This window comes from Mirounga leonina, unplaced genomic scaffold (genome assembly GCF_011800145.1).
Source record: "Mirounga leonina isolate KUSES-001 unplaced genomic scaffold, KU_Mleo_1.0 Mir_114, whole genome shotgun sequence".
Taxonomy (NCBI): domain Eukaryota; kingdom Metazoa; phylum Chordata; class Mammalia; order Carnivora; family Phocidae; genus Mirounga; species Mirounga leonina.
The window spans coordinates 15,490,572-15,515,562 of NW_023270265.1; the positions used below are offsets into that span (position 1 = coordinate 15,490,572).

Consider the following 24,991-nt stretch of genomic DNA (forward strand, 5'->3'; position numbering starts at 1 on the left):
ACACAAATGTTTTTATTTTGGTGATGTTTAGTTTGTTTATTTTTTGTGTGATACAGGAATCTAAATTGATTCTTCTGCATGTTGAAAAGACTGTTCTTTCCCCAGTGAATAGTCTTGGAACCCTTGTTGAAAAACCAATTGACCATAGACACATGGGCTTATTTTTGACTCTAAATTCTGTTCTGTTAATCTGTATATCTATCCGTATTCCAATTTCATATGTCTTGATTACCATTCCTTTGTAGTCAGTTTTGAAATTGGGAAGTGTGAGTTCTCCAACTTTGTTCTTTTTCAAGATTGTTTTGAGTATCATGGGTCCCTCTAATTTCCATATGAATTCTAGGATCAGCTTGTCTACTTTCTGCCTAGAAGTCAGCCAGATTTTTGATAGGGACTGCTTTATGTGTGTATCAGTTTTGGGAGAATTGCCACTTTCACAATAGTAAGTCTTCTGATCCATTGACATGGCATATCCGTTTCCATATTACCCCCCCTTTTTTGGGTGTTTTTTTTTTTTTAAGATTTTATTTTTTTAACTAGTCTCTATATGCAACGTGGGGCTGGAACTCATTACCACAAGATCAAGAGTTGCATACTCTACCGACTGGGCCAGCCAGGTGCCCCCATTTCCGTACTGTTAGACAGGCAGTTTGTCTACTTCCTCTAGATGTGGATGTTCGTATCAGTTGTGCTGTATTTTTAGCAGTAGTGGAATTGAAGTCCTCATGCCTGGATTGTCAGGCATAGTGCAGAGGTTTAACTATTGCTCTTCATTACAGATGAATTGATATAAAACAGATATTTGGAAATCATGCAAAGAAAATAGTATGAGTAATACCTGCTTTATGCTTTTCACACGAACCTTCACATAAAAAGTGGCATGGTCTGTTTTGCAGTTTGGTTTTTAAGATTATCATTTTTATCCTAAATATGGCATAGGAGAGGAATTGCTTCAGGCAGACTTTCGGGTCTGTTACCTGGAGATAGGGGTTCATATCAGAAGAGTAGCTTAAATGGCTGTAAGGAGGGGCGGTCCTTCAAAATTCTACAAAATATTTAAAACCCTCTCTCACATTTGTGTTTCTCTGGCATAAATAGTCCTCTTCAGGCTTGTCATGGTCATGTACCAATGATGTAATAATGATTATTATACTAGAAGCACCAAAGGCAGCTATTGGTATGATGTGTAGTAGGGGCTCTGGACATGGTTAGTTTGAATAAGTATTCCAAGAGGCCACATGGAGTTTGCCATCTGGGGCAGAGAACTTTGATGCATGAATGATGAAAAAACTGCTCCCCAGTGACTGTGGTGATCTCCCAGACAGTATACGACAACTAAGCAGTAAGTGCCTCTTGTCTTGTGTAATGTGAACATAAATATTCAGACCATTTGTTGGGCACAGTGCTCCATCTTGTGTCAGCATCATCAAAGGCTTAAGATAGAGTAGATTATGTAATGTGTAGTATGTAGACACTAACATTTTATTAATTATTGATTGTAGTATCTAGACATTAATATCACCTGTATTTTCCTGTTTTATTGGTTATCTGTGATCATCCACCTTTTAGAACACTAAACTTTTTTTTTTTTTAATTTTAATGTGTTATGTTAGTCACCATACAATACATCATTGGTTTTTGATGTGGTGATCCACGCTCCATTGTTTTCATATAACACCCAGTGCTCCATGCAGTACGTGTCCTCCTTAATACCCATCACCAGGCTAACCAATCCCCCTCCTCCCTCCCCCCTCCCCTCTAAAACCCTGTTTGTTTCTCAGAATCCATAGTCTCTCATGGTTCATCTCTCCCTCCAGTTCCACCCCCATTTTTCCCTTCCTTCTCCTAATGTCCTCCATGTTATGCCTTATGTTCCACAAATAAGTGAAACCATATGATAATTGACTTTCTCTGCTTGACTTATTTCACTTAGCATAATCTCCTCCAGTCCCATCCATGTTGATGTAAAAGTTGAGTATTCATCCTTTCTGATGGCTGAGTAATATTCCATTGTATATATGGACCACATCTTTATCCATTCATCTGTTGAAGGGCATCTCAGCTCTTTCCACAGTTTGGCTGTTGCGGACATTGCTGCTATGAACATTGGGGTGCATACGGCCCTTCTTTTCACTATATCTGTGTCTTTGGGGTAAATACCCAGTAGTACAATTGCTGGGTCATAGGGTAGCTCTATTTTTAAATTTTTGAGGCACCTCCACACTGTTTTCCAAAGTGGTTGTACCAACTTGCATTCCCACCAACAGTGTAAGAGGGTTCCCCTTTCTCCACAACCTCTCCAACATTTGTTGTTTCTTTCCCTGTCCATTTTTGCCATTCTAACTGGTGTAAGGTGGTATCTCAGTGTGGTTTTGATTTGGATTTCCCTGACGGCTAATGATGATGAACATTTTTTCATGTATCTGTTAGCCATTTGTATGTCTTCTTCAGAGAAGTGTCTTTTCATATCTTCTGCCCACTTTTTGACTTGATTATTTGTTTTTTGGGTGTTGAGTTTGAGAAGTTCTTTATAGATCTTGGATACCAGCCCTTTATCTGTAGTGTCATTTGCAAATATCTTCTCCCATTCTGTGGGTTGCCTCTTTGCTTTGTTGACTGTTTCCTTTGCTGCGCAGAACCTTTTTATATTGATGAAGTCCCAGAAGTTCATTTTTGCTTTTGTTTCACTAGCTTTTGGAGATGTATCTTGAAAGAAGTTGCTGTGGCCGATGTCAAAGAGGTTACTGCCTATGTTCTCCTCTACGATTTTGATGGATTCCTGTCTCACATTGAGGTCTTTCATCCATTTTGAGTTTATCTTTGTGAATGGTGTTAGAGAATGGTCGAGTTTCATTCTTCTGCATGTGGCTGTCCAGCTTTCCCAGCACCATTTATTGAAGAGACTGTCTTTTTTCCATTGCATGTTTTTTCCTGCTTTGTCAAAGATAATTTGACCATAGAGTTGAGGGTCCATATCTGGGTTCTCTGTTCTGTTCCATTGGTCTACGTGTCTGTTTTTATGCCAGGACCATGCTGTCTTGGTGATCACAGCTTTGTAATATAGCTTGAAATCAGGCAACATGATGCCCCCAGCTTTGTTTTTCTTTTTCAACATTTCCTTGGTGATTCGGGGTCTTTTCTGATTCCATACAAATTTTAGGGTTGTTTGTTCCAGCACTTTGAAAAATGTCATTGGAATTTTGATCGGGATGGCATTGAAGGTATAGATTGCTCTGGGTAGCATAGACATTTTAACAATGTTTATTCTTCTGATCCATGAGCATGGAATATTTTTCCATCTTTTTGTGTCTTCTTCAATTTCTTTCATGAGTGTTCTGTAGTTCCTAGAGTATAGATCCTTTACCTCTTTGGTTAGGTTTATTCCGAGGTATCTTATGGTTTTTGGTGCTATTGTAAATGGAATCGTTTCTCTAATTTCTCTTTCTATAGTTGTGTTGTTAGTGTATAAGAAAGCAACTGATTTCTGTACATTGATTTTGTATCCTGCCACATTACTGAATTGCTGGATGAGTTCTAGTAATTTGGGGGTGGAGTCTTTTGAGTTTTCCACATAAAGTATCATGTCGTCTGCAAAAAGAGAGGGTTTGACTTCTTCTTTGCCAATTTGAATAGCTTTTATTTCTTTTTGTTGTCTGATTGGTGTTGCTAGGACTTCTAAAACTATGTTGAACAATAGTGGCGAGAGTGGGCATCCTTGACATGTTTCTGATCTTAAGGGAAAGGCTCTCAGCTTTTCCCCATTGAGGTTGATATTCGCTGTGGGTTTTTCATAGATGGATTTTATGAACTTGAGGAATGTTCCCTCTATCCCTATACTCTGAAGAGTTTTAATCAGGAAAGGATGTTGTATTTTGTCAAATGCTTTTTCTGCATCAATTGAGAGGACCGTATGGTTCTTCTCCCTCCTCTTATTAATGTGTCCTATCACATTGATTGATTTGCGAATGTTGAACCACCCTTGCATCCCGGGGATAAATCCCACTTGGTCGTGATGGATGATCCTTTTAATGTATTGTTGGATCCTGTTAGCTAGGATTTTGTTGAGGATTTTGGAATCCATATTCATCAGGGATATCGGTCTGAAATTCTCCTTTTTGATGAGGTCTTTGCCTGGTTTGGGGATTAAGGTAATGCTGGCCTCATAGAATGAGTTTGGAAGTTTTCCTTCGGTTTCTATTTTTTGAAACAGCTTCAGTAGAATAGGTATTATTTCTTCTTTGAATGTTTGGTAGAATTCCCCAGGGAATCCATCAGGCCCTGGACTCTTGTTTTTTGGGAGGTTTTTGATCACTGCTTCAATCTCGTTACTGGTTATTGGCCTATTCAGGTTGTCAGTTTCTTCCTGTTTCAGTCTTGGCAGCTTATAGGTTTCCAGGAAGGCCTCCATTTCATCCAGATTGCTCAGTTTATTGGCATATAGTTGTTGATAATAATTTCTAATAATTGTTTCTATTCCCTTGGTGTTAGTTGTGATCTCTCCCCCTTCATTCATAATTTTATTAATTAGGGTCCTTTCTTTTTTCTTTTGGATAAGTCTGGCCAGTGGTTTATCGATCTTATTAATTCTTTCAAAGAACCAAATTCCAGTTTTGTTGATCGGATCTACTGTGTTTCTGGTTTCTAATTCATTGATTTCTGCTCTAATTTTAATTATTTCTCTTCTAATGCGTGGCTTAGGCGTCGTTTGTTGCTTTTTCTCTAGTTCTTTAAGGTATAGAGTTAGTTGGTGAATTCGGGATTTTTCTGTTTTTTTGAGTGAGGCTTGGATGGCTATGTATTTCCCCCTTAGGACCGCCTTTGCAGTATCCCATAGGTTTTGGACCAATGTGTTTTCATTCTCATTGGTTTGCATGAATTGTTTAAGTTCTTCTTTGATTTCCTGGTTGACCCAAACATTCTTGAGCAGAGTGGTCTTTAGCTTCCACGTGTTTGAATTTCTGCCAATTTTTTTCTTGTGATTGAGTTCCAGTTTTAGAGCATTGTGGTCTGAGAATATGCAGGGAGTAATCTCAGTCTTTTGGTATCAGTTGAGACCTGATTTGTGACCCAGTATGTGGTCTATTCTGGAGAAAGTTCCATGTGCACTCGAGAAGAATGAGTATTCTGTTGTTTTAAGGTGGAATGTTCTGTAAATATCTATGAGGTCCATCAGGTCCAATGAATCATTCAAAGCTCTTGTTTCCTTGTTGATTTTCTGCTTAGATGATCTGTCCATTGCTGAAAGTGGAGTCTTGAGGTCTCCTACAATTAACGTATTGTTATCAATATGACTCTTTATTTTGGTTAACAGTTGCCTTATGTAGATGGCTGCTCCCATGTTGGGGGCATAGATATTTACAATTGTTAGATATTCTTGTTGGATAGACCCTTTAAGAATGATATAGTGTCCTTCTGTGTCTCTAATTACAGACTTTAGTTTAAAATCTAATTTGTCTGATACAAGAATTGCTACCCCAGCTTTCTTTTGAGCTCCGCTGGCGTGGAAGATGGATCTCCATCCCTTCACTTTCAGTCTGGATGTATCTTTATGTTCAAAATGAGTCTCTTGTAGGCAGCATATGGATGGGTCCTGTCTTTTTATCCAGTCTGCAACACTGTGCCATTTTATGGGAGCGTTTAGGCCATTCACGTTGAGAGTGATTATTGAAAGATATGAATTAATTGTCATCATGTTGCCTATGAAGACGTTGTTTTTATAGATTGTCCCTGTAAATTTCTGTTGTATATCATTCTTGGGGTCTTTCTCCTTTTATAGAAACCCCCTCAATATTTCTTGCAGGGCCGGCTTAGTGGTCACATATTCTTTCAGTTTCTGCCGGTTGTGGAAGCTCTGCCTCTCTCCATCCATTCTAAATGACAGTCTTGCTGGATAAAGTATTCTTGGCTGCATGTTCTTCTCATTTAGTACCCTGAATATGTCTTGCCAGGCCTTTCTGGCTTGCCAGGTCTCTGTGGATAGGTCTGACGTTATTCTGATATTCCTCCCTCTGTACGTAAGGAATCTCTTCCCCCTAACTGCCCTTAAGATGGTTTCCTTGGTTCTAAGATTTGCAAGTTTTACTATTACATGCCGGGGTGTTGGCCTGTTTTCCTTGATCTTGGGAGGGGTCCTCTCTGCCTCTAGGACTCGAATGTTTCTTCCATTCCCCAGATTAGGGAAGTTCTCAGCTACGATTTGCTCAAATACATCTTCTAGTCCTCTCTCTCCCTCCACCGGGATTCCAATTATTCTGACATTGGAATGCTTCATGGTGTCACTTATTTCTCTGATTCTATTTTCATGGCTTCTGAGTTGTTTTTCCCTGGCCTCCTCTTTTCCCTTTTTATCTATTATATTGTCTTCCAGGTCGCTTATTCACTCTTCCGCCTCAGTTACCCTAGCTGTTAGATTATCTAGATTGGATTGGATCGCATTGATAGCATTTTTAAGTTCTGCCAATTCAGCTTTCATTTCTGCCCTTAGAGACTCTGTGTTGCCATTAATTGATTTCTCCATTCTAGCCATTGTCTTCACAATTGGTAGCCTGAATTCCATCTCCGACATCTTGGTTGTATCTGCATCCATTTGTAAATCTGCAGCATAAGTCATAATCTCTGAGTCTTTTCTATTTTGGGGGCTCCTCCTCCTAGTCATTCTGTTGATGGGTGTTTGATGGAATGTATAGAGTCCAAATTATTGACCAGAACCCAAGCAAGATGCACCTGTTTTCTTGGGACCTTAGGGTTGCTGGCCTCTTGTTTTCCCAGCCTGTCTTCTGTGGGAGGGGCCTGCCACGATGTTACTCAGGCAACCCTGTTTGGGCGGAGTTGCCCTGCCCCCCTGTGGCGGGGGATGGGCTCAGCAGGAATCAGTTTTTGGGGCTTTTGTTCTCTGGCGCCTTTCCCTGGTGGCTTTCCGCATCTCTTCCGCGAGTCAGAGCAGAAGAGACTGTTTCCAACCCTCTGCCTCAGAGCAGAGAAATCACAGTCTGCTCACAGTCTGTGAGCTCTGCAGGCCACACCCTCTCGGTTTCTGTCTGTGCTGCTATAAACTGCAAAATTGCTATAAACTATAAAAGCGGCCTGGGTTGTGCGCCCCTCCATAGCGCTCCCAGTCTTGCCTCCAGGTCGGGGCACGTCTCTGTCCTTTGTGCTTCTAAAACCGCCAGCCGCTCCCAGTTCGCAGGCGCAACCCCGCCACTCCGGGTTTCCGTCCGGGGGCTGCAGTTTGCAAGCACGACCCCACCGCTCCGGGTTTCCATCCCCGGGGGCTGCCCTAAAGTCCTTTTCCCGCCGCTACCGGTCTGCGAGCCTGTGCCCCATCTGCAGCACACTAGGCTGTCACTCACCGGCCGTGTAGGATCCCCATGGCCAGCCACCCTCCCGCTGCCGTTTATCCTCTGATATCTGCCTGCAGAATCACGGCTCCCCGCTTTGTACCTCAAAACCAACCGCCTGCGATATTCTGTTTGTAGAGATCCAGATCTTCTTACATCTCAGGCTGGTTTCATGGATGCTCAGAGTGGTCTGGTAGATACCCAGCTCAATTCCGGGGCCAGTTGAAATAGGGTACCCTACTCCTCCACTGAAAAGCTAGAACACTAAACTTTTAAAAAGAATATTCTTTTCGTTCATTTTCTCATAGTGTTGATCCCTTCCAGTTTCTTATTCCTTCGTGTTGTTTGTTGATCAGAGAATCTGATGAAAGAAATTAATTCTGTGAGTTCTGTTGCTCATTGGTTTTGTTAGTAATACTGCCAGAGGAGGGGCCAGCCACACAAACACCTACTTTTAGTCCAGAGCAGAGTTTGGGGAGAGGTGGAATAGTTGGCTGCCCTTAAGATGTGACCTTAGGGTTGGGCAGAATAAATTGCTACTCATCAAACAAGACCTCAGAGTTGTTAGGCCCTGTTATTTACACTCCCTGGCTATTGTCCCACCCTCCAACACATGGTTAGTAAGTGAAAAACCCCAAATTAGAGATTCAATCTTTGGTTTAATGCTTCCATCCTTTGTTAAAATTCAAATAGCATGAAACATTGCTACATTAAACGTTATGGATAATTTGGGTATATAATTGGTTTTGTATACAGAGTTTGATAAATTTCAGTGGGGACAGAGTGCGGGGATAGAAAACATACAATCCAGTTACCAGGGACTTTGGAGGAATGTAGGAGAAAACCAGAAAAAAGGCAGGTGGGCCTAGAATCACTTATTTAGAAACTATTATTTTACCTAAGGGCAGCCTTCTTAGGATCCCAGGAATATCCATGATGACCCTCATCTTCCCCGGAAAGTTCCTTAGAACAGGGTTAGCACTACGGGCTTTGGGCCAAATCTAGCCTGCCACCTGTTTTTGTAAGTAAAGTTTTATTGGAACATAACCATTCTCATTCATTTACACACTTACTGTGGCTGCTTTCACACTACAACAGCAGATTTGAGTAATTTGGAAAAAAAAAATATGGCCCACAATGCCTTAAAATATTTATTCTCTGGCCCTTTATAGGAAAAGTTTGCCAACAACTGGTCTAGAGAGTCTAATTTTTTTTTTAAGATTTTATTTATTTATTTATTTGAGAGAGAGCGAGAAACAGCATGAGAGGGGATAGGGTCAGAGGGAGAAGCAGGCTCCCCGCTAAGCCGGGAGCCCGATGTGGGACTCGATCCCAGGACTCCAGGATCATGACCTGAGCCGAAGGCAGTCGCTTAACCAGCTGAGCTACCCAGGCACCCTGGTCTAGAGAGTCTAGACTTTCAGAAGGTTAAGCAGAGATCATAGATATTTTAGATTTATTTTAGACTTTTTAACCTTTAATCCTACCCTAATCCATTATGTGAATTCAAGGGCAGTGGTTTTAAAGAAAGATCACTACTTATATCAGAATGAGTGCTTTTTCAAGAAAAAAATTTAACTTCAGAAATATTCTTAAAATAAAGGATGGCACTGCTGTTTAAAACCTAATGGCCAATGGAAAATTAATATCTGATTATACATGTACCTGATGCACAGACTCTTTCAGGTGTTCCCATCTTATTACATGAGAAAAATGTCAAAATTGCCCCCCATAAAATGTTTACCTTCTGTTTTTTTTTGAATACCGAGTATTTATGTCAGACATTGTAACTGCTTCGAATATAAATATAAAATGCTAATGTCACTGTTGGAAATTTGAAGTGTTTTAGCTCAGTTATGTCTTGTCTTCTCCCTCTCAGCTTGAGGTCCATGGCCCAAAATGACTCTACCACTGGAGACTCTCTTCAGTAAAGAAGACAACCAGACAGGAGGCTGGGATGAGCATGCCACTGCATCAGATCTCTGCCATTCCAACCCAGGATGCCACCTCTGCTAGAGTCTACAGAAGTAAGACCAAAGAAAAGGAGAGGGAAGAGCAGGTATTAGGAGAATACTTTTTTTTAGTTTCATTATTTTTGTTGTTTTCATTATATATGGTCTAGAATGGTAAGCTCTGATGATCAAGGTTTTCTCCAGTAATATACTAAAATGCATGTGGTGTAAATAGTTGGGCTTAGAAGTTTTCTCTGTAGATTTCTAGGTTTTCAGATTTTGGTATCAACTTATTCTGCTATGGTAATACATGACTTATCTTCATTTCCTAAAATGGTATGATTGTTTTTGATAAATCTCTGAGAAAAATTCTTTGAATTCTCAGAATATGATGCAAAGGAGAAATTAATTTGAACCAAGATTTTATAAATACCTCATACATACTATCATATGTATGATATGTTATGTATGATATCATATGTATCATAGTTAACAGTACAGAGCCTATCTCTGCCCTCATATGGCTCTTGATCTGGCCTGACAATTAAAATGCGTTAGAGTCTAATAACAAGGTCAGTGATGAAGGAATGCAGGACCACTGAATTCCAGCCCAAGGGGTCAGGAATGGCTTCCTGGAGAAAATGACATTTACATAGAGACCCTGAAGGGTCCCTGGAGTTAGCTAAAGAAAGGTAGAGTATCCCATTTGGGAGAAATATTATATGCTGAAAGCCCAAAGGCTAAAGCAGGGTGAGTTTGGAGAGATTAAAATAGAATAACTGGAACATAAAGGGTAGTGGCAAGATGGGAGGTTGGAAAAGTTACAGGAGTTACCATAAGGAATTTGGGTTTATCTTTGCAGAAGAATGAATGATCAAGTTTGTGTTGTTAAAACTTTTCACTCAGAGTGCTGTTTGGAGAGTGAATTGAATGAGTGTTAGAGAGACTAGTTAGAGGATTATTTAATAGCCTATTTAGGCCAAGTTTGGCAAACTTTATCTGTAAAGAGACAGATAATAAATGTTTTAGACTTGGTGGGCCAGTCACATCTCCTCAATTCTGCCATTGTAGCATGAAAATAGCCAAAGACAATATATAAATGAATGGTCTTGCCAATAAAACTTTACTTGCAAAAACAGGTGACAGGCCAGATTTGGCCTGTAGGCTGTAGTTTGCCAATTCCTGGCCTAAGGAAAAGGTGATGGTGACTTTGTCTAGGATAAGGTAGTGGGGATAGAGAGATAATTAGTTTATTAATCCACCGAGCTTGATAATTGGATGGGGGTGAGATAGGGAGGAATCAAGGATGACTCCTATTTTCTCCTTGCCTTTACCATGTGCTGTGTAGACATGTGCTCATTAGTTCTCACAGCTTTCTTATTTTGTAGTAAATCTTTGCCGAAGACTCTGAAGAATCCCTGTTAAATCAAAAAGTAATGTCTTGTTTGAAGTTGAGTCATCATAGTTGATGGGACACCACTCTTTGCCTTATTACATAAATAATGAAAAAAAAACCCCCCGAATCTATCACATCATAGCTCTTGAAGTACATGGACTATGGAAAATGCAACGGTACCATATAACTTAAAAGAGGTCTCTATATTCTTAGTTTGTCTTTTCCTTTTTTCAGTTGTTTGTGTCATCAGTCTGCACCCTTTCTGTTTTGCTGAGCTCTTAGGAGGAGTGTGGTCAGCATTGGTTGAAAGGCTGACCAGGGCTGGTGCTGGTGTAGATGTGTTTTGGCTATATCATTTTCAGTATTTCAGTTTTTCCTCAATTTGCTGGAGATGGGAGAATGCCCCATCTTTTCCATATTCTTTCAGTTTTCATTTAAGTTAATAGTCTTCATTTAAGATTCATTTAAATTAATGGTCTTTTCTTATAACCCTTTAGTCCAAATGGCTTTTTTTTGTTAAAGATTTTATTTATTTATTTGACAGAGAGAGAGGGAGAGAGCACGCAAGCAGGGGGAACAGCAGAGGGAGAGGGAGAAGCAGGCTTCCTGCCAAACAGGGAGCCCGATGTGGGGCTTGATCCCAGGACCCCGGGATCATGACCTGAGCCGAAGGCAGACGCTTAACCGACTGAGCCATCCAGGCGCCCCTAGTCCAAATGGATTTTTAAATACTGCTACATAGAACATTTTTTAGTCTAGGGTGCTTGCCTATACCAAATAGAGGTTGCTCGGTGCAGTGTCAAATTTGGACACCAGATGGCAGGAATTTCTTGATATGGAAGCTATCACTTGTTTGGAATAAAGGAAGAAGTCCAACATTTTAGGCCAGGAAGAGAGATTCTTTTGTATATAAAACCCTATTGCAGGTTTGTTGTAGTGGATATTCAGTAAATACTTACTGAATTGATCTATTCGATAGGGATTTTAAGGTTTAAATAAGTAGCATTAATGACTGTATTCATGGAATTGGGATTTTAATCGGTATTGGGAAAAGGCACCATTTTGTCCCACTTTAGCGTGGGGAATAGTTTGGATGCCTGATGGCAGTGTGACAGTTCTGGGAATCAGGGTGCCAAGGTGAGGCTGCAGGTGGGGGAGTTACAGCCGGGACAGGAGCTTGCAGGGCCCTGTAACCGTTTGGCAGCAGATGGCGCGGTGCTGAAAATGACTTCTGTGGCTGTCTCGGTTCTGAAATGTGGCATCAGAATTGATTTGGAAGGCACATTTTTGTCCATTGGAGTCTGTTTGCCTTTATCCAGTTTCCCTGGCACAGTGAGTTCAAAACAGGATTCTTTGGTATGATTTCTGATCTCCTATGTTTGGGAGAGGAGGCAGGAGGGAAAGAGAAGCCGGGCAGATAGAGGCACTCCTTCCTTCCTGCTCATCCACCCACTGTTTTCAGAACTGCAAAGGTTGAGCTTTATCTCAGTCTCTGGGATAGCATGAGACAGTTCATTCCATCAGCAACAATTTTATTCCTTCTGAATCTTGTGAGAAGAGCGGGGCCTTGCAGTTTACCCAGAATCAAATAATCTAACCCTTAACGTCGACAGTTTTACCTATGTTTATCAGATGCGTGATTCTGTAGCATCCACTGCAGGAGCCCATATCTCTACAGTTCTAAGAAGAGTTAATGACTTTTACAGAGTATAAGTCAATACAGTTGATGAATGAATGAATGAATTTAGTTTTAATGGTATGGGGACCACTGTGGAATTACGAAGAATGTTTTATAATAAAAGGATTTCTGCTGCTGTTGCTTAGGAACTGGGTATATGTTTCTTGAGGATTTTTTTTTTTTCTTAGTGTTTTGTAAGTATCAATCCATTGCCTTCCAGACTCTGGTCTGCATTTAGAAATCTGATATGGAGGTTGTTTGCATTTGGGAGAATATTTTTTTTCTTATAGTTTAGAGAGTTATTGATTAATTTCTTATCCAGACTTAAACTGTCTTGTGGTTCGATAGGTCCTGTTACATTTTTCAAGATTATTTTTTGTTATGTTTTCTTTCTTTTTTTTTAGATTTTATTTATTTGACAGAGAGAGACACAGTGAGAGAGGGAACACAAGCAGGGGGAGTGGGAGAGGGAGAAGCAGGCTTCCTGCTGAGCAGGGAGCCCGATGCGGGGCTCGATCCCAGGACCCTGGGATTATGACCTGAGCCGAAGGCAGACGCTTAATGACTGAGCCACCCAGGCGCCCCTTATTTCATTTTTAAACAGCTTTATTAAAGTATAATTGACATATAATAAACAATACATATTTAAAGTGTATAGTTTCTTCTCAAGCAAGATTGTGAACATATCCATCACTCACAAAAGTTTCCTCATGCCCCTTCCTCAAACAATCATTGATCTGCTTTCTTTCACTGTAGATTAGTTTGCATTTTCTAGGGTTTTATATAGATGGAATTATATGTTATGTACTTTTTTTTTTTAAAGATTTTATTTATTTATTTGAGAGAGAACGAGGGAGAGAGAGCACATGAGAAGAGGGAGGGTTAAAGGGAGAAGCAAACTCCCTGTAGAGCAGGGAGCCCAATGCAGGACTCGATCCAGGGACTCCAGGATCATGACCTGAGCTGAAGGCAGTCGCTTAACCAACTGAGCCACCCAGGCGCCCCTGTTATGTACTTTTTTAAATCTAGCTTTTTTTCAAAGATTAATTCTTTTGAGATTCATCCAAGTTGTGTGTATCAATAGTTATGTCTTTTTTTATTTAAAAATTTAAAAATTAAATTTAATTAATATATAGTGTGTTATTAGTTTCAGAGGTAATTTAGTGATTCATCAGTTGCATATAGCATCCAGTGCTCATTACATCACATGCCCTCCTTAATGCCCATCACCCAGTTACCCTATCCCCTCACCCACCTCCCCTCTAGCAACCCTCAGTTTGTTTCCTATAGTTAGAGTCCCTTATGGTTTGTCTCCTTCTCTGTTTCATCCTATTTTTCCTTCCCTTCCCCTATGTTCATCTGTTTTGTTTCTTAAATTCCACATCTGAGTGAGATCATATGATACTTGTCTTTCTCTGACTGACTTATTTCACTTAGTATATATCCTCTTAGTTCCATCCATGTCATTGCAAATGGCAAGATTTCATTTTTTTTGATGGTTGAAAGAATATTCCAGTGTGTGTGTGTGTGTGTGTGTGTGTATCAAGTTGTATCCTTTTCTTGCTGAGTAGTATTCACTGTATGAATTTATCACAATTCCTTTATTCATTCTCCTGTTGATGGACATTTGGATTGTTTCCAGTTTTTGGTTGTTATGAATAAGGCTGCTCCTAACATTCATACAAGCCCTTGTATAGACATATATTTCCTTTCCCTTGGGTAAATACCTAGTAGTAGAAACATATGGTAGATGTATGTTTAACTTTTTAAGACACCGCCAAACTGTTTTCCAAAATGATTGTACCATTTGACATTCCTACCAGAAGGAGGGGAGTTCCAATTCTTCTACATCTCTGCCAACACTTGATATGGTCTGTCTTTTTAATTTTAGCATCTAAATAGGTGTATACTAGCATCTCATTGTGGTTTTAATTTGCATTTCCCTCAGGAGTAATGATATTGAGCATCTTTTCATGTGCTTATTTACCATCCTTGTCTTTTTTGTTGAAAAGCCTCTTTAAATCTTTTGTCCACTTAAAAAATTGGTGGCCTTTTTTCTTACTGTCAAATTTTGAGCATTCTGTATGTATTCTAGGTACAAGTCCTTTATCAGATATATGCTTTACAAATGTTTTCTCCCAATGTCTGGATTGTCTTTTAATGTTTCTGCCAGTGTCTTTTGAAGACTAAAGTTTGGTTTTAACTTTTTAAATTTTGGTGAAGTCAGGTTTATCCTTTTTGTCCTTGTATTTATTGTATTTTTGGTCTTCTATTAAGAAAGCTTCACTTTAACCCAAAGGCGCAAATAGTATCTTGGAACTTTTATAATTTTGGTTTTACACATATGTCTGTGATCTATTTTGAATTAATTTTTGTATATTGTATGAAGTATATATCCAATACAATTTATTTATTTATTTTTGTATATCCAGTTGTTCTAGTAACATTTGTTGAATAGATTGGACTGTCTTTTCTCCATCGCATTACCTTACATCAGTTGCCCAAATATGTATGTGCTTATTTCTTTACTCTTTTCTGTTTAAGTGATCTATTTACTATCTTTACATGAATAGCCCCTCGGCCTTTTGGCTAAGATCAAGTGTAATACCACACTGTCATAAACACTCCAGCTTAATAATAAGTCTTGAAAATCAGATAGTGTTCTTTTTCAAACGTGTTTTGCCTATCTTAGTTTTTTTGCACTTCCATATGAATTTAAGAATCAGATTGTCAGTTTCTACACAAAAGTCTGCTGGGATTTTTATTGGGATTATTGAATTTGTAGTTCAATTTGAGGGAGAACTGACATTTAACAGTACTGAGTCTTGACCCATGAATAAGGTATGTCTCCTCTTTAAGTCTTTTCTAATATCTCTCAGCAGTGTTTTGTAGATTTCAGTGTTTAGATCAGTCTTAAACACCTTTTGTCAGATTTATCCCTATTTACTTTGTATTTTTGTTGCCATTGTAAATGATACTATTTTTTAAAATTTTTATTTTCTATTGCTCATTGCTAGTACGTAGAAATAAAATTGATGTTTGTGTATTGATCTTATATCTTGTATCTTGTTTGCAGTTTTGGCAAACTCACTTATGAGTTCTAGTAGCTTTGAGTCTATTAAATTTTCTACATAGGCAATTGTGTCATCTATGAATAGTGTTTTACGCTGCCTCTTTTTATATGGATGCCTCTCTCCCTTTTTGTCCTAGTGAATGTCTCTAGTCTTTGTGTTGTTCCTGATCTTAGGGTGAAATCATTTATTCTTTCAACATTAAGTATGATGTTAGCTGTATGTTTTTTGTAGATACCCTGTATCAAGTTGAAGTTCCCTTCCATTTCTAGTTTGCTAGGAGTTTTGGTCAGGAATGGATCATGGGTTTTGTCAAATGCTTTTTTTCTGTGTCTTACCGAAGATAAAGCTGTATTCTAGTTAAAGCAGTAAGGGCAGGTTTTATTCAGTAATAACTATTGCAGTGGGGAGGAGAGTCCAGTGTGAACTGAATTCAGCTTCTTTTTGTGTGGAGATGTCTAGGATATTTTAAAAGGAGAATAAGGGAGGAGAGAGGAGGAACAAATGGGAAATGAGTGGGGGCTTGAGCAGAGTTGGGGATGTTGAAATTTACAAAAAGTTGGAAAGGAGTTGATCAGTGTGATTAAACCATCTGGGTTTGCTACCTGGTGCTTACTCAAGTTAGGCTTGTACTCTCCTACAGAGATTGGGATATAGGGGCTCTATCTTTAGGTGTTGGCTGGAATAAACAGTAAATGCTTTTGGCAACCTTGAGTTTTTCCAGGCAGGAACTTAAGAGGGTTGTAATCATCATTCTAGGGACACAGCCATGAGAAGTTAGAAACTATGCTAGTGTTTGTTCAAGTCTCTTAGTGCACGGGTTTGGATGGAGTCATACGTACCAAAAAGTTCTTGCAGTTCTGTCTGAGATGATCATATGTTTTTTATTTTTTTATTTTGTATATTCGTCAAGGATGTTCAGAGAGACAGAACCAGTAAGATATCTTTATCTATAGATATATAGATATAGATAAGAGGTTTATTATAGGAATTAGCTTACATGATTATGGAGGCTGAGAAATCCTACTACCTGCTATCTGTAAACTGGAGAACCAGGAAGTTTGATGGTGTCATTTAGTCATTTAGTCATTGAGTCATTTAGTCTCAGAACCAGGGAAGCAAATGTTACTGAGTCAGTTTGATTCCAAAGTCTGGAGTCTGAAGGCCTGAGAACCAGGTGTGCTGATATCCAAGGATGGATGTGCTAGCTCAAGCAACAGAATACATCCACCCTTCCTCTGCCTTTTTGTTTTATTTAGGCCCTCAGTGGATTTGGATAATGCCCACCTGCTTTGGGGGGCATGCAAATGCTAATATCTTCTGGAACTGCTCTTACAGATGCACCCAGAAATAATGTTTTACCAGCTATCTGGGCATCCCTTAGCCCAGTCAAGCTGACACATAAAAATAACCATCACAGTTTGTTAATATGGCAAAGTACACTGGTTGGTGTGTTTTTTGTTTTTTTTTTTTTTGAATGTTAAACCAACCCTACGTTTCTAGTATAAACTACACTTGATTATACTGTATTAACTTTTTTATATATATCTAATTTGATTGTAATTGCTAAAATTCTTGTCTAGAATTTTTATATCTGTGTTCAAAAGGGATGTCGGTCTGTAGTTTTCTTTGATTGTAATGTTTTTGATTTTGTCATAAGGACAATGATGAGGGAATTGTTTCCTCCTCTTGAATACTTTAGAAGAGTTTAAATAGAATTGGTATTACTATTTCTAACTTAAGGTTTGGTAGAATTAACCAGTGAAGCCATCTGGGTCTGGAAATTTTTTTTTTTAAAGATTTATTTATTTATTTTGGAGAGAGCGCATGTGTGTAAGGGGCAGGGAGGGGCGGAGGGAGAGGGAGAGAACCTCAAGCAGATTCCTCCCTGAGTGCCGAACCCAGTATGGGGCTCAATCTCACGACCCTGAGATCATGACCTGAGCTGAAACCAAGAGTCAGACATTCAACTGACTGAGCCACCCAGGGGCCCATGGAGATTTTTTGTGAGCAAGTTTTAAACTAAAGTCTCAATATTTTTAATATAAGGTTCTTTAGGTTATCTGTTTCTTTTCTAATGTACTTTGATAATTTGTGTCTTTTATGGAATTGGTCAGTTTCATTGTTGAATTTATTGACATAAAATTGTTTATAATGTTCCCTTATTGTCTTAGTCCATTCTGGGGTGTTATAACAAAATACCTCAGACTTGATGGTTTATAAACAATAGAAATTCATTTCTCATAGTTCTGTAGTCCCAGGTCAAGGTGCCAGCATGCTCCAGGGTGAGGGCCTTCTTCTGGGTTGCAGACATCTCATTATAGCCTCATGTGGCAGAAGAGGTGAGGGATATCTCTGAGGACTCTTTTTAATTTTTTTTAATATTTTATTTATTTATTTGAGAGAGAGAGAGACAGAGCACAAGCAGGGCAGAGGGAGGAGGGAGAAGCAGACTCCCTGCTGAACAGAGAGTATGTGGGACTTGATCTCAGGACCCTGGGATCATGACCTGGGCCAAAGGCAGACCCTTAACCGGTTGAGCCACCCAGGCGCCCCTCTCTGAGGCCTCTTTAAGGACATTATTCCATTCATGAGAGCTCCTTGCTCTTCACCTAATCACATGCAAAGTCCCTACCTCTTAATATAATCACATGGGCATTAGGATTTCAACATATGAATATGAATTTTGGAAGAGACACAAACATACAGCTTATGTCACTGATTATCCTTTTTTCTTGATCATTTGGTCACAGGTTTATCAATTTAATTGATTTCAAAGAATTCTTTCAGTTTAATAGATTTTCTGTGTTACTTGTTTTCTGTTTTTTTCTGTTTTTGTTTTTGTTTTGATATTCTTCATTTCCTTTCCTCTGTTTCCTTTGAGTTTAATTGGCTCTTCTTTTTCTAGCTTCTTAAGGTAGAAGCCAAGGTTATTTATTTGAGACCTTTCTTATTTTTTTTTTGAGACCTTTCTTATTTTCTAATGTGGATATTTAGAGATTATAAATTTCCCCATTTCTGCTTTTGTGGCATCTGGCATATTTTACTTTTGAGTTTCATTTTGTTCAGTTCAAAATACTTTCCAATTTCCCTTTGATTTCTTCTTTTATCCATGGGTGTTTTTAAGTATGTTATTTAATTTTCAAAATTTCGGGACTTTCCAGAGATCTTGCTCTTATTTATTTCTAATTTGATTCCATTTTGGTCTGTAAACATATTTTGAATAAGTTAAATCCTTTAAAATTTATCGAGGCTTGTTTAATGGCACAGAACATGGTCTCTTTTCGTAAATGTGCGTTGTACACTTTAGAATAATGTGTATTTCTCTATTGTTGGATGGTGTGTTCTATGAGTGTCAGTCAGGTCAAGTTGATTGATAGTGTTTTCCAAGTCTACCATATCCTTGAATCTAGTTGTTCTTTCAGTTGAAAGAGTGGTAGTGAAATTGCTGACTATAATTCTGGATTTGTTTTATTTTTCCCAGTTTTGCTACATGTATTTGATGCTCTATTATTAGGTGCATAAACATTTAGGATTGTTTGGTCTTCTTGACAAAATAACCCCTTATTATTATGAAATGATTATCTTTATCATGGTGATAATATTTTTTGCTCTGAAATCTGCTTTGTTAATAATATAGGCACTGCAACTTTCTTTTGGTAAGTGTTAACATAGCATCAACTTTTCTTTCTACTTTTAACTCATTTGTGTCTTTATATTTAAGGTGCTCTTTATATAAGCAGTATGTGGTTGGGTCTTTTTTATCTAGTCTGACAATTTCTGCTCTTTATTTAGATGTTTGGACTATTTATATCTAAAGACATTATTGAAACAGTTGGGTTAAGTCTTCCTGTTTGTTTTCTGTTTGTCTCATCTGCCTTTGTTCCCCTTCTCATCTCTTTTGGCCTTTTTAAATTCTTTGTTGGCTTATAAGCTATTACTCTTTATTTTAATGGCTTTTTAATTTAAAAATTTTTCAGGGTTTATAATAGTACACATTTTTAACTTATCACAGTCTACCTTCAAGTGATATTATATTACTTCAGGTATACTGTATAAACCTAACAATAGTATACTTTCATTTCTCTCCTCCTGGCTTTTATGGTATTATTGTCATACATCTTTCATTAAATCCCAGAGTTATAAATCCCAGAATTATAGTATTTTAAAACATTTTTAAAGAGATTAATATAATAAGAAAAATATCTCTTGGACTGTTCTCCTGAGATGAGCTGACAAAGTTGCTATTGCCACTGCTGGTGAAAAAAAATCATTATCTTTGCCATAGTTGGAAAAGCTGCCACATTGCTACAGACTTTGCTGAAGTAGGAAGAAGCTGCTGGCTCTAGAACCACCCACTTTTGCCATGATCTGGATGGGCAAAGTGGATGCTCTGCCCTCTCTTTTTCTCCCCCATGTATCATCTCTAAATCAAAACTTTGAGTGTGACTGCATTGAGTAAACACAACCTAATTATGCCTGGAACCCGTATTACAAGATTGTTCAGAAAATATAAATTTTCTGCTTTATACTCCTTTAAAATGAAATTGATGTGGATACTGAATGAACTGGCGCACATTATGGTATTTCTTGAAAAGGATAAACAAAAAGGTAATTCAGTGAATAGCTTATGTTGAAACAGTAAGTAAGTTCCATGGGAAAAGAACGTACTATTTTCTTTTATATATTTATAAACAGTTCTTTTGCTGACCCCATTGGCTTCACCATCTTGCTTCTGATTTTGCCATGAAGCATCAGGATGATGATTGTGTTTTTTTATGCTTCGCCACATACATTTATAAACACTTGAGTCTTAATGAGATAATATGTTACTGGAAAGACAGTTTATATGTTCTGTAGTTTCAGTGAGTTAAGCACATAGCTATTCCATTCGCTTTTAAACATAAGTTTATACGCACTTATAGGATGATGATTATCTAACCACATTTATATTTGCTATAAAAATATATGAATGCTGGCAGCTAATACTGTACTCATCTTTACCTGACATCTTCTGAAAAGATGGCCTCTCAAGTGATAACAGTATTTTGAGGCATAATCGCTATACTTTTACTTCTTAATTATTCTCTCTTTCTTTTTTTTTAAAGATTTTATTTATTTATTTGACAAGGAGAGAGAGACCGCGAGAGAGGGAACACAAGCAGGGGGAGTGGGAGAGGGAGAAGCCCGCTTCCCGCGGAGCAGGGAGCCCGATGTGGGGCTCCATCCCAGGACCCTAGGGTCATGACCTGAGCCTAAGGCAGACGCTTAACAACTGAGCCACCCAGGCGCCCCTCTTTTTTCTATTTGATAAATCATTGCCTTTTTAAATCATAAAATCTGTGTTTTAACATCCTAGAATCTAGCCCAATTCCCAGTTTAGTGCTTGAACCTGTTTTGTATCATTGTGGCTGGCTTGTTCTTGGGGCACCATTAGGGCATCTCTCATGGCACTGACCCACTACTTCCAAAGGCAGTTCTTTTCTTTTTTGGGTGACCAGAATTTTGAGATCCAGTATAAGAACAAACTCTCTGTAGCTTTCTTTTATTGGCAGTCTTACTTTTTTCTTCCAGGGACCATCAGTCTTATTATGCAACATAAAAATCCATTGTTTCATGTATTACAAAATTGAATCTCTCAACATTCTGATTGTTCTCTTTTGGACCATTCCTGGTTTCTTCATATAAGTGTGTTGAAATGAAGAGATGAATATACATCTTTAAAATATACCTGTCCCAAATTGCTGTCTCTGGTTGTCACCCTCTGTGAGATCATTTGTATGACCTCTTGAATCATCTACCTACTTTACCTGCAAAAGCCCAAGAGATTAATATTCTCATACCTAGAAACGAGAATTTCTTTTGTCATCTGTTTACCTTTCCTTCGTCCCTGGAGTGGTTTTTAAAAGTCTCCTTCCTAGCATGTTTTTCCTGCCTGGTAATCAAATCTATCACTGTAACTCCTAGTTTGCTCAAGAACTCACAGGAAGTTGTAGCACGTTCACTGTTTAAGAAACAAATTCTGACTAATTCTTTTCTAAATGGTTGTTTTCTGCCTTGTAAGGCTTGTTTTCTTTAAGAATGAAGAAATAAACTTAGATGTTTTTCTAGAAATAAAAAGCAGGCTGTTATCAAACATTAAGTACAAATTGATCAGTTTGAACTGTTACATTTTCTTTTGCATATATAGATTTTGAAACTTGAATGCAGATAAAATTACATACAACTTCGAGGTCCTGCCATTTTAAATATTCTTAGTCAAAAGCCAACAGTATTGATTTTAGCTATTTTATATATTAACAGCTTACTTTTCCCAGCCAATTCTCACATAAGTCTTGGACTGGTAATGGTTTGCTGTTTACTTATTTAGGCATGGAGATGGAAGAATGCACAGAATGACTGTAGCTGAGCTCTTTTGTAATGCTGATCTAGTGAGAGTTTGTTAGATGAGTCCATGTCATGTAGGTAAAACTAAGAGTCTAGTTTGGTTGTGAAGTGAAACATTTGCAGTTGGCTTTGGTGTGTTGCATGTAAATTAACCGAAGGTGGTGCATAAGTATATTTGTTTAGGTCCTACCTCAGGACTCAATGATTATGGTTTGTTGGTTGTCACTATTCTCTTATAGCTGTCCCACCTGTATGAAACAACTAGGAGGCAGGTAATTTTTCAGATTTCCTGTCAGTAAGCCTGTTGAAAATAAGAAAACCACTCAAATAATATTATAGTCCTGTAATATTTGTTGGTGGCTTTTATATCTGACATCATTGAGATATGACTCCTTTATTTTACACAAAAGAAGAAGCAGGTCCCAAGAGGAATGCCTTGCCCATGGACACTTGAATTTGTATGATGTTTCTTCCGTATTATTTTGTGTCCTCTTAAAAATGCTTTCCCATGAATATAAATTCACTGCACACATTTGTACTTTCATTTATGCATCAAGCAGATATTAACAGTATATTATGTACTGGAAAGAAGCCTGCCCTCGAGGAGCCTATAATGTAGCAGGAAGATAGGAAGAGCCATGTCAGAGAATTCGGTGAATGCTCTGATAGCAGCTTCCCCAGTATATTGTAACCAGAGATCTTTTGATCTGTGATGTGGCTAGTTATGCTTTTGTTTTTCTTTATCCCATTTCTGCTTGGAATTTAGGTGTGCTCTTTCAGTTTTTGAAGTTGAGGACCCAGGTTCTTCTTCACTTTTGGGAAGCACTCACTCATTATTTCCTCAAATATTGCCTCTCCCCCATTCTCTTCATTTTCCCTCTCTGGCAGTAAAGCTCACTGTCTTCTGCCATGCTTTCTGTCTGTCTCTGTGTGCTGTGTTCTGGGTGATTTCTTCAGCATTCTCTTTCTGTTCACTGAACCTCTCCTTAGCCAGGTCTAGTTCTGCCATTGAGATCATAATTTCAATGTCTCCGTGTTTTTATTTCATAAATTTTTAAAATAATTTCCTGTTTTTGCATTGTTTTTTAGATTTTTTTCTTTATCTCTGTGAACATGTAATTCAAGTTTCTTTCCTTTAGCTTTAGCCTCTTGTTTAATGCTCTGACTTTAAATTTTTTCCTTGCTCTTGGCCCCTGGGAATTTTTTCTTCTTGCTTTTGAGCTTGGTTGTGTATTAAAAATTATTTTGCTAATTTTTTTCCAGGATTTGTATGTGACTGGAGATGGGAATAGGGTGTTGTATTTTTTTGGTGTACTTCAGAAGTTCCAGTTTCCCCAGTGTACTATGAATTGTGTGTATGTCTGTAAAAACAATTCTGTTACCTAAAGCTCTAGTTGAGAAAATTCTTCACATTTTACAGTAAATATGGCTGATACATCACCTTCCAGTAAGTGGAGGTATGCAGTCGTTCATTAATTATTCACTTCATAGGTGGCCATTTTTACTGCATCTAAATAGGTTGAGATACTACTAAGGATTTGTTTAATTTAACATGCTTATATCATTATTATTCTGTACAAGGCACTGTTCTTCTAAGGACTTTACAAACATTAACTCAGTGAATTCATTTGATCCTCATCCAAGTACTATTAGGTATTATCATTGTCATCCATCGTCACTCTCATCTTATAGATGAGGCACAGAACTGTTGGATGAGTTGCCAAGGGTTCCCCCATTGGCGGTTGACGAGTATCAGAATTGGTATTCACACCCAACCTCCACACTCATGCTCTTCATTCACTTGCTTTTTGCATACTGCTCTGCCAGCCACTGGCGTTTATCTTTGCAAACCACACGTCTCTCCTAATGAAACTTGTCCAGCTTCGCTTGCTCTGTGTCTTCATTCCCCCAACACTCAGTGAGTCTATACTGAGCACGATTCAGATGTTTTTCCATTTGCTTCCTTATGTCTTTATCTTCTGTCTTCATTGATCTGCTCATTTTTTTGAACAAATATATATTAAGCACCCATTACATGGTGCGTGCCATCAGACGTTGAGCATAAATGCTGCGTAACACAGAGACGCCCTCTGTGCTGCCTGAATCTCTCCCAGGCCTTATGTAAGCCACGCCTTAACTGTGGTCTGGGTCCTGGTCGACTCTCCTGCTGCAGCAGCCTGCACGTTGGTCTCCGTACTTCGGCCTCCCACTTCCTGCTCTGCATACTGCCCACTGGGAAAATAGGCACCCAGTTCGGTGTGGTAAGTGCCATGGTCTAGAGAAGCACCCCGACCTAGTCTCATGGTGACAGGGAGGCTTCTCTGGAAGAGGAGATGTCAAAGATAAGTCTTAAGAAGTAAGAGTTAGTTGAAGATAGAGGAGAAGAATGTTTGGTACAGTACAAGGCAAAAATTCCTAGAGAAGAGAAGAATGGTATGTTTGAGGTACTGAGAAAAATTCGTTCTGCTGGAGCTTGAAGTGTCAGGTGGGGAGCAGTGAAATGAGGTGGGAGTAGCCACAGTGGTGCTAAGGGAACTGAAGCAGTGAAGGGTAGAGCTCTATTTTAATAACGTGACCATAGTTTGGTGAAGCGGATGGGGGTGGAGAGCGCTCAGAAAGCTAATGCTATGCTCCGTGTGATAATGGCCTAAACCAGGGAGGTGGTATCGGGGAGGAGAGCAGTGAGCAGATCACAAGGAGATGGACAGGAGGCAGGATCAATGACAGTGCTGGTGGCTGATGGATTGTGGAGGTCATGGACAGGTAATGTCTGGTCGAGACATTCACTTTGATGGAGGAAGGGCAGCATTAATCAGAAAGATGGGGAAATTGGATGGTGAACCTGATGGTGAACATGGAAGTGTGAGGTACTTGTGGGTGGGCCACCTGAAGATATCCAGAATTCAGTTGTGTCTGAATCTTCAGAGAGAAATCTATTTAAGCAAGAGCTAGAAAGAGAGAAATTTTGGAGTCGGATAGCATATAGAGAGGAAAGGAGGCCCTAGGAATAGATAAAATTGTCAGTTAGAATGAATTGCCTGAGAAGAAAAAAGGGTGTGTGACAGGATATTGAGGAAGGGGAGTCACCATCTGGAGTCACTGTCTCACGGACCTCCCCAGGTGACTTCTGGTACTTGCTGTATTTGAGAATATTTTATCTTTGTTCCATG

General features: G+C 38.8%; 1 protein-coding gene and 1 pseudogene across 4 annotated transcripts in view; both read left to right on the forward strand.

Moving 5' to 3' along the window:
* The window catches only part of MARCHF8 (membrane associated ring-CH-type finger 8), a 134,010-nt gene that overhangs the window by 57,162 nt on the left and 51,857 nt on the right, over positions 1-24,991 (forward strand). For 3 of the 4 annotated variants that reach the window (XM_035024045.1, XM_035024070.1, XM_035024051.1), the window contains exon 2: positions 9,217-9,396. In XM_035024045.1, coding sequence (XP_034879936.1) covers positions 9,295-9,396 — 102 coding nt within the window. In that variant the 5' untranslated portion in view covers positions 9,217-9,294. Of the gene's footprint in view, positions 1-9,216; positions 9,397-24,991 lie in introns of those variants that run through there. The other variant, XM_035024063.1, reaches the window with a different exon arrangement.
* Positions 14,933-15,091, forward strand: LOC117998784 (annotated as a pseudogene).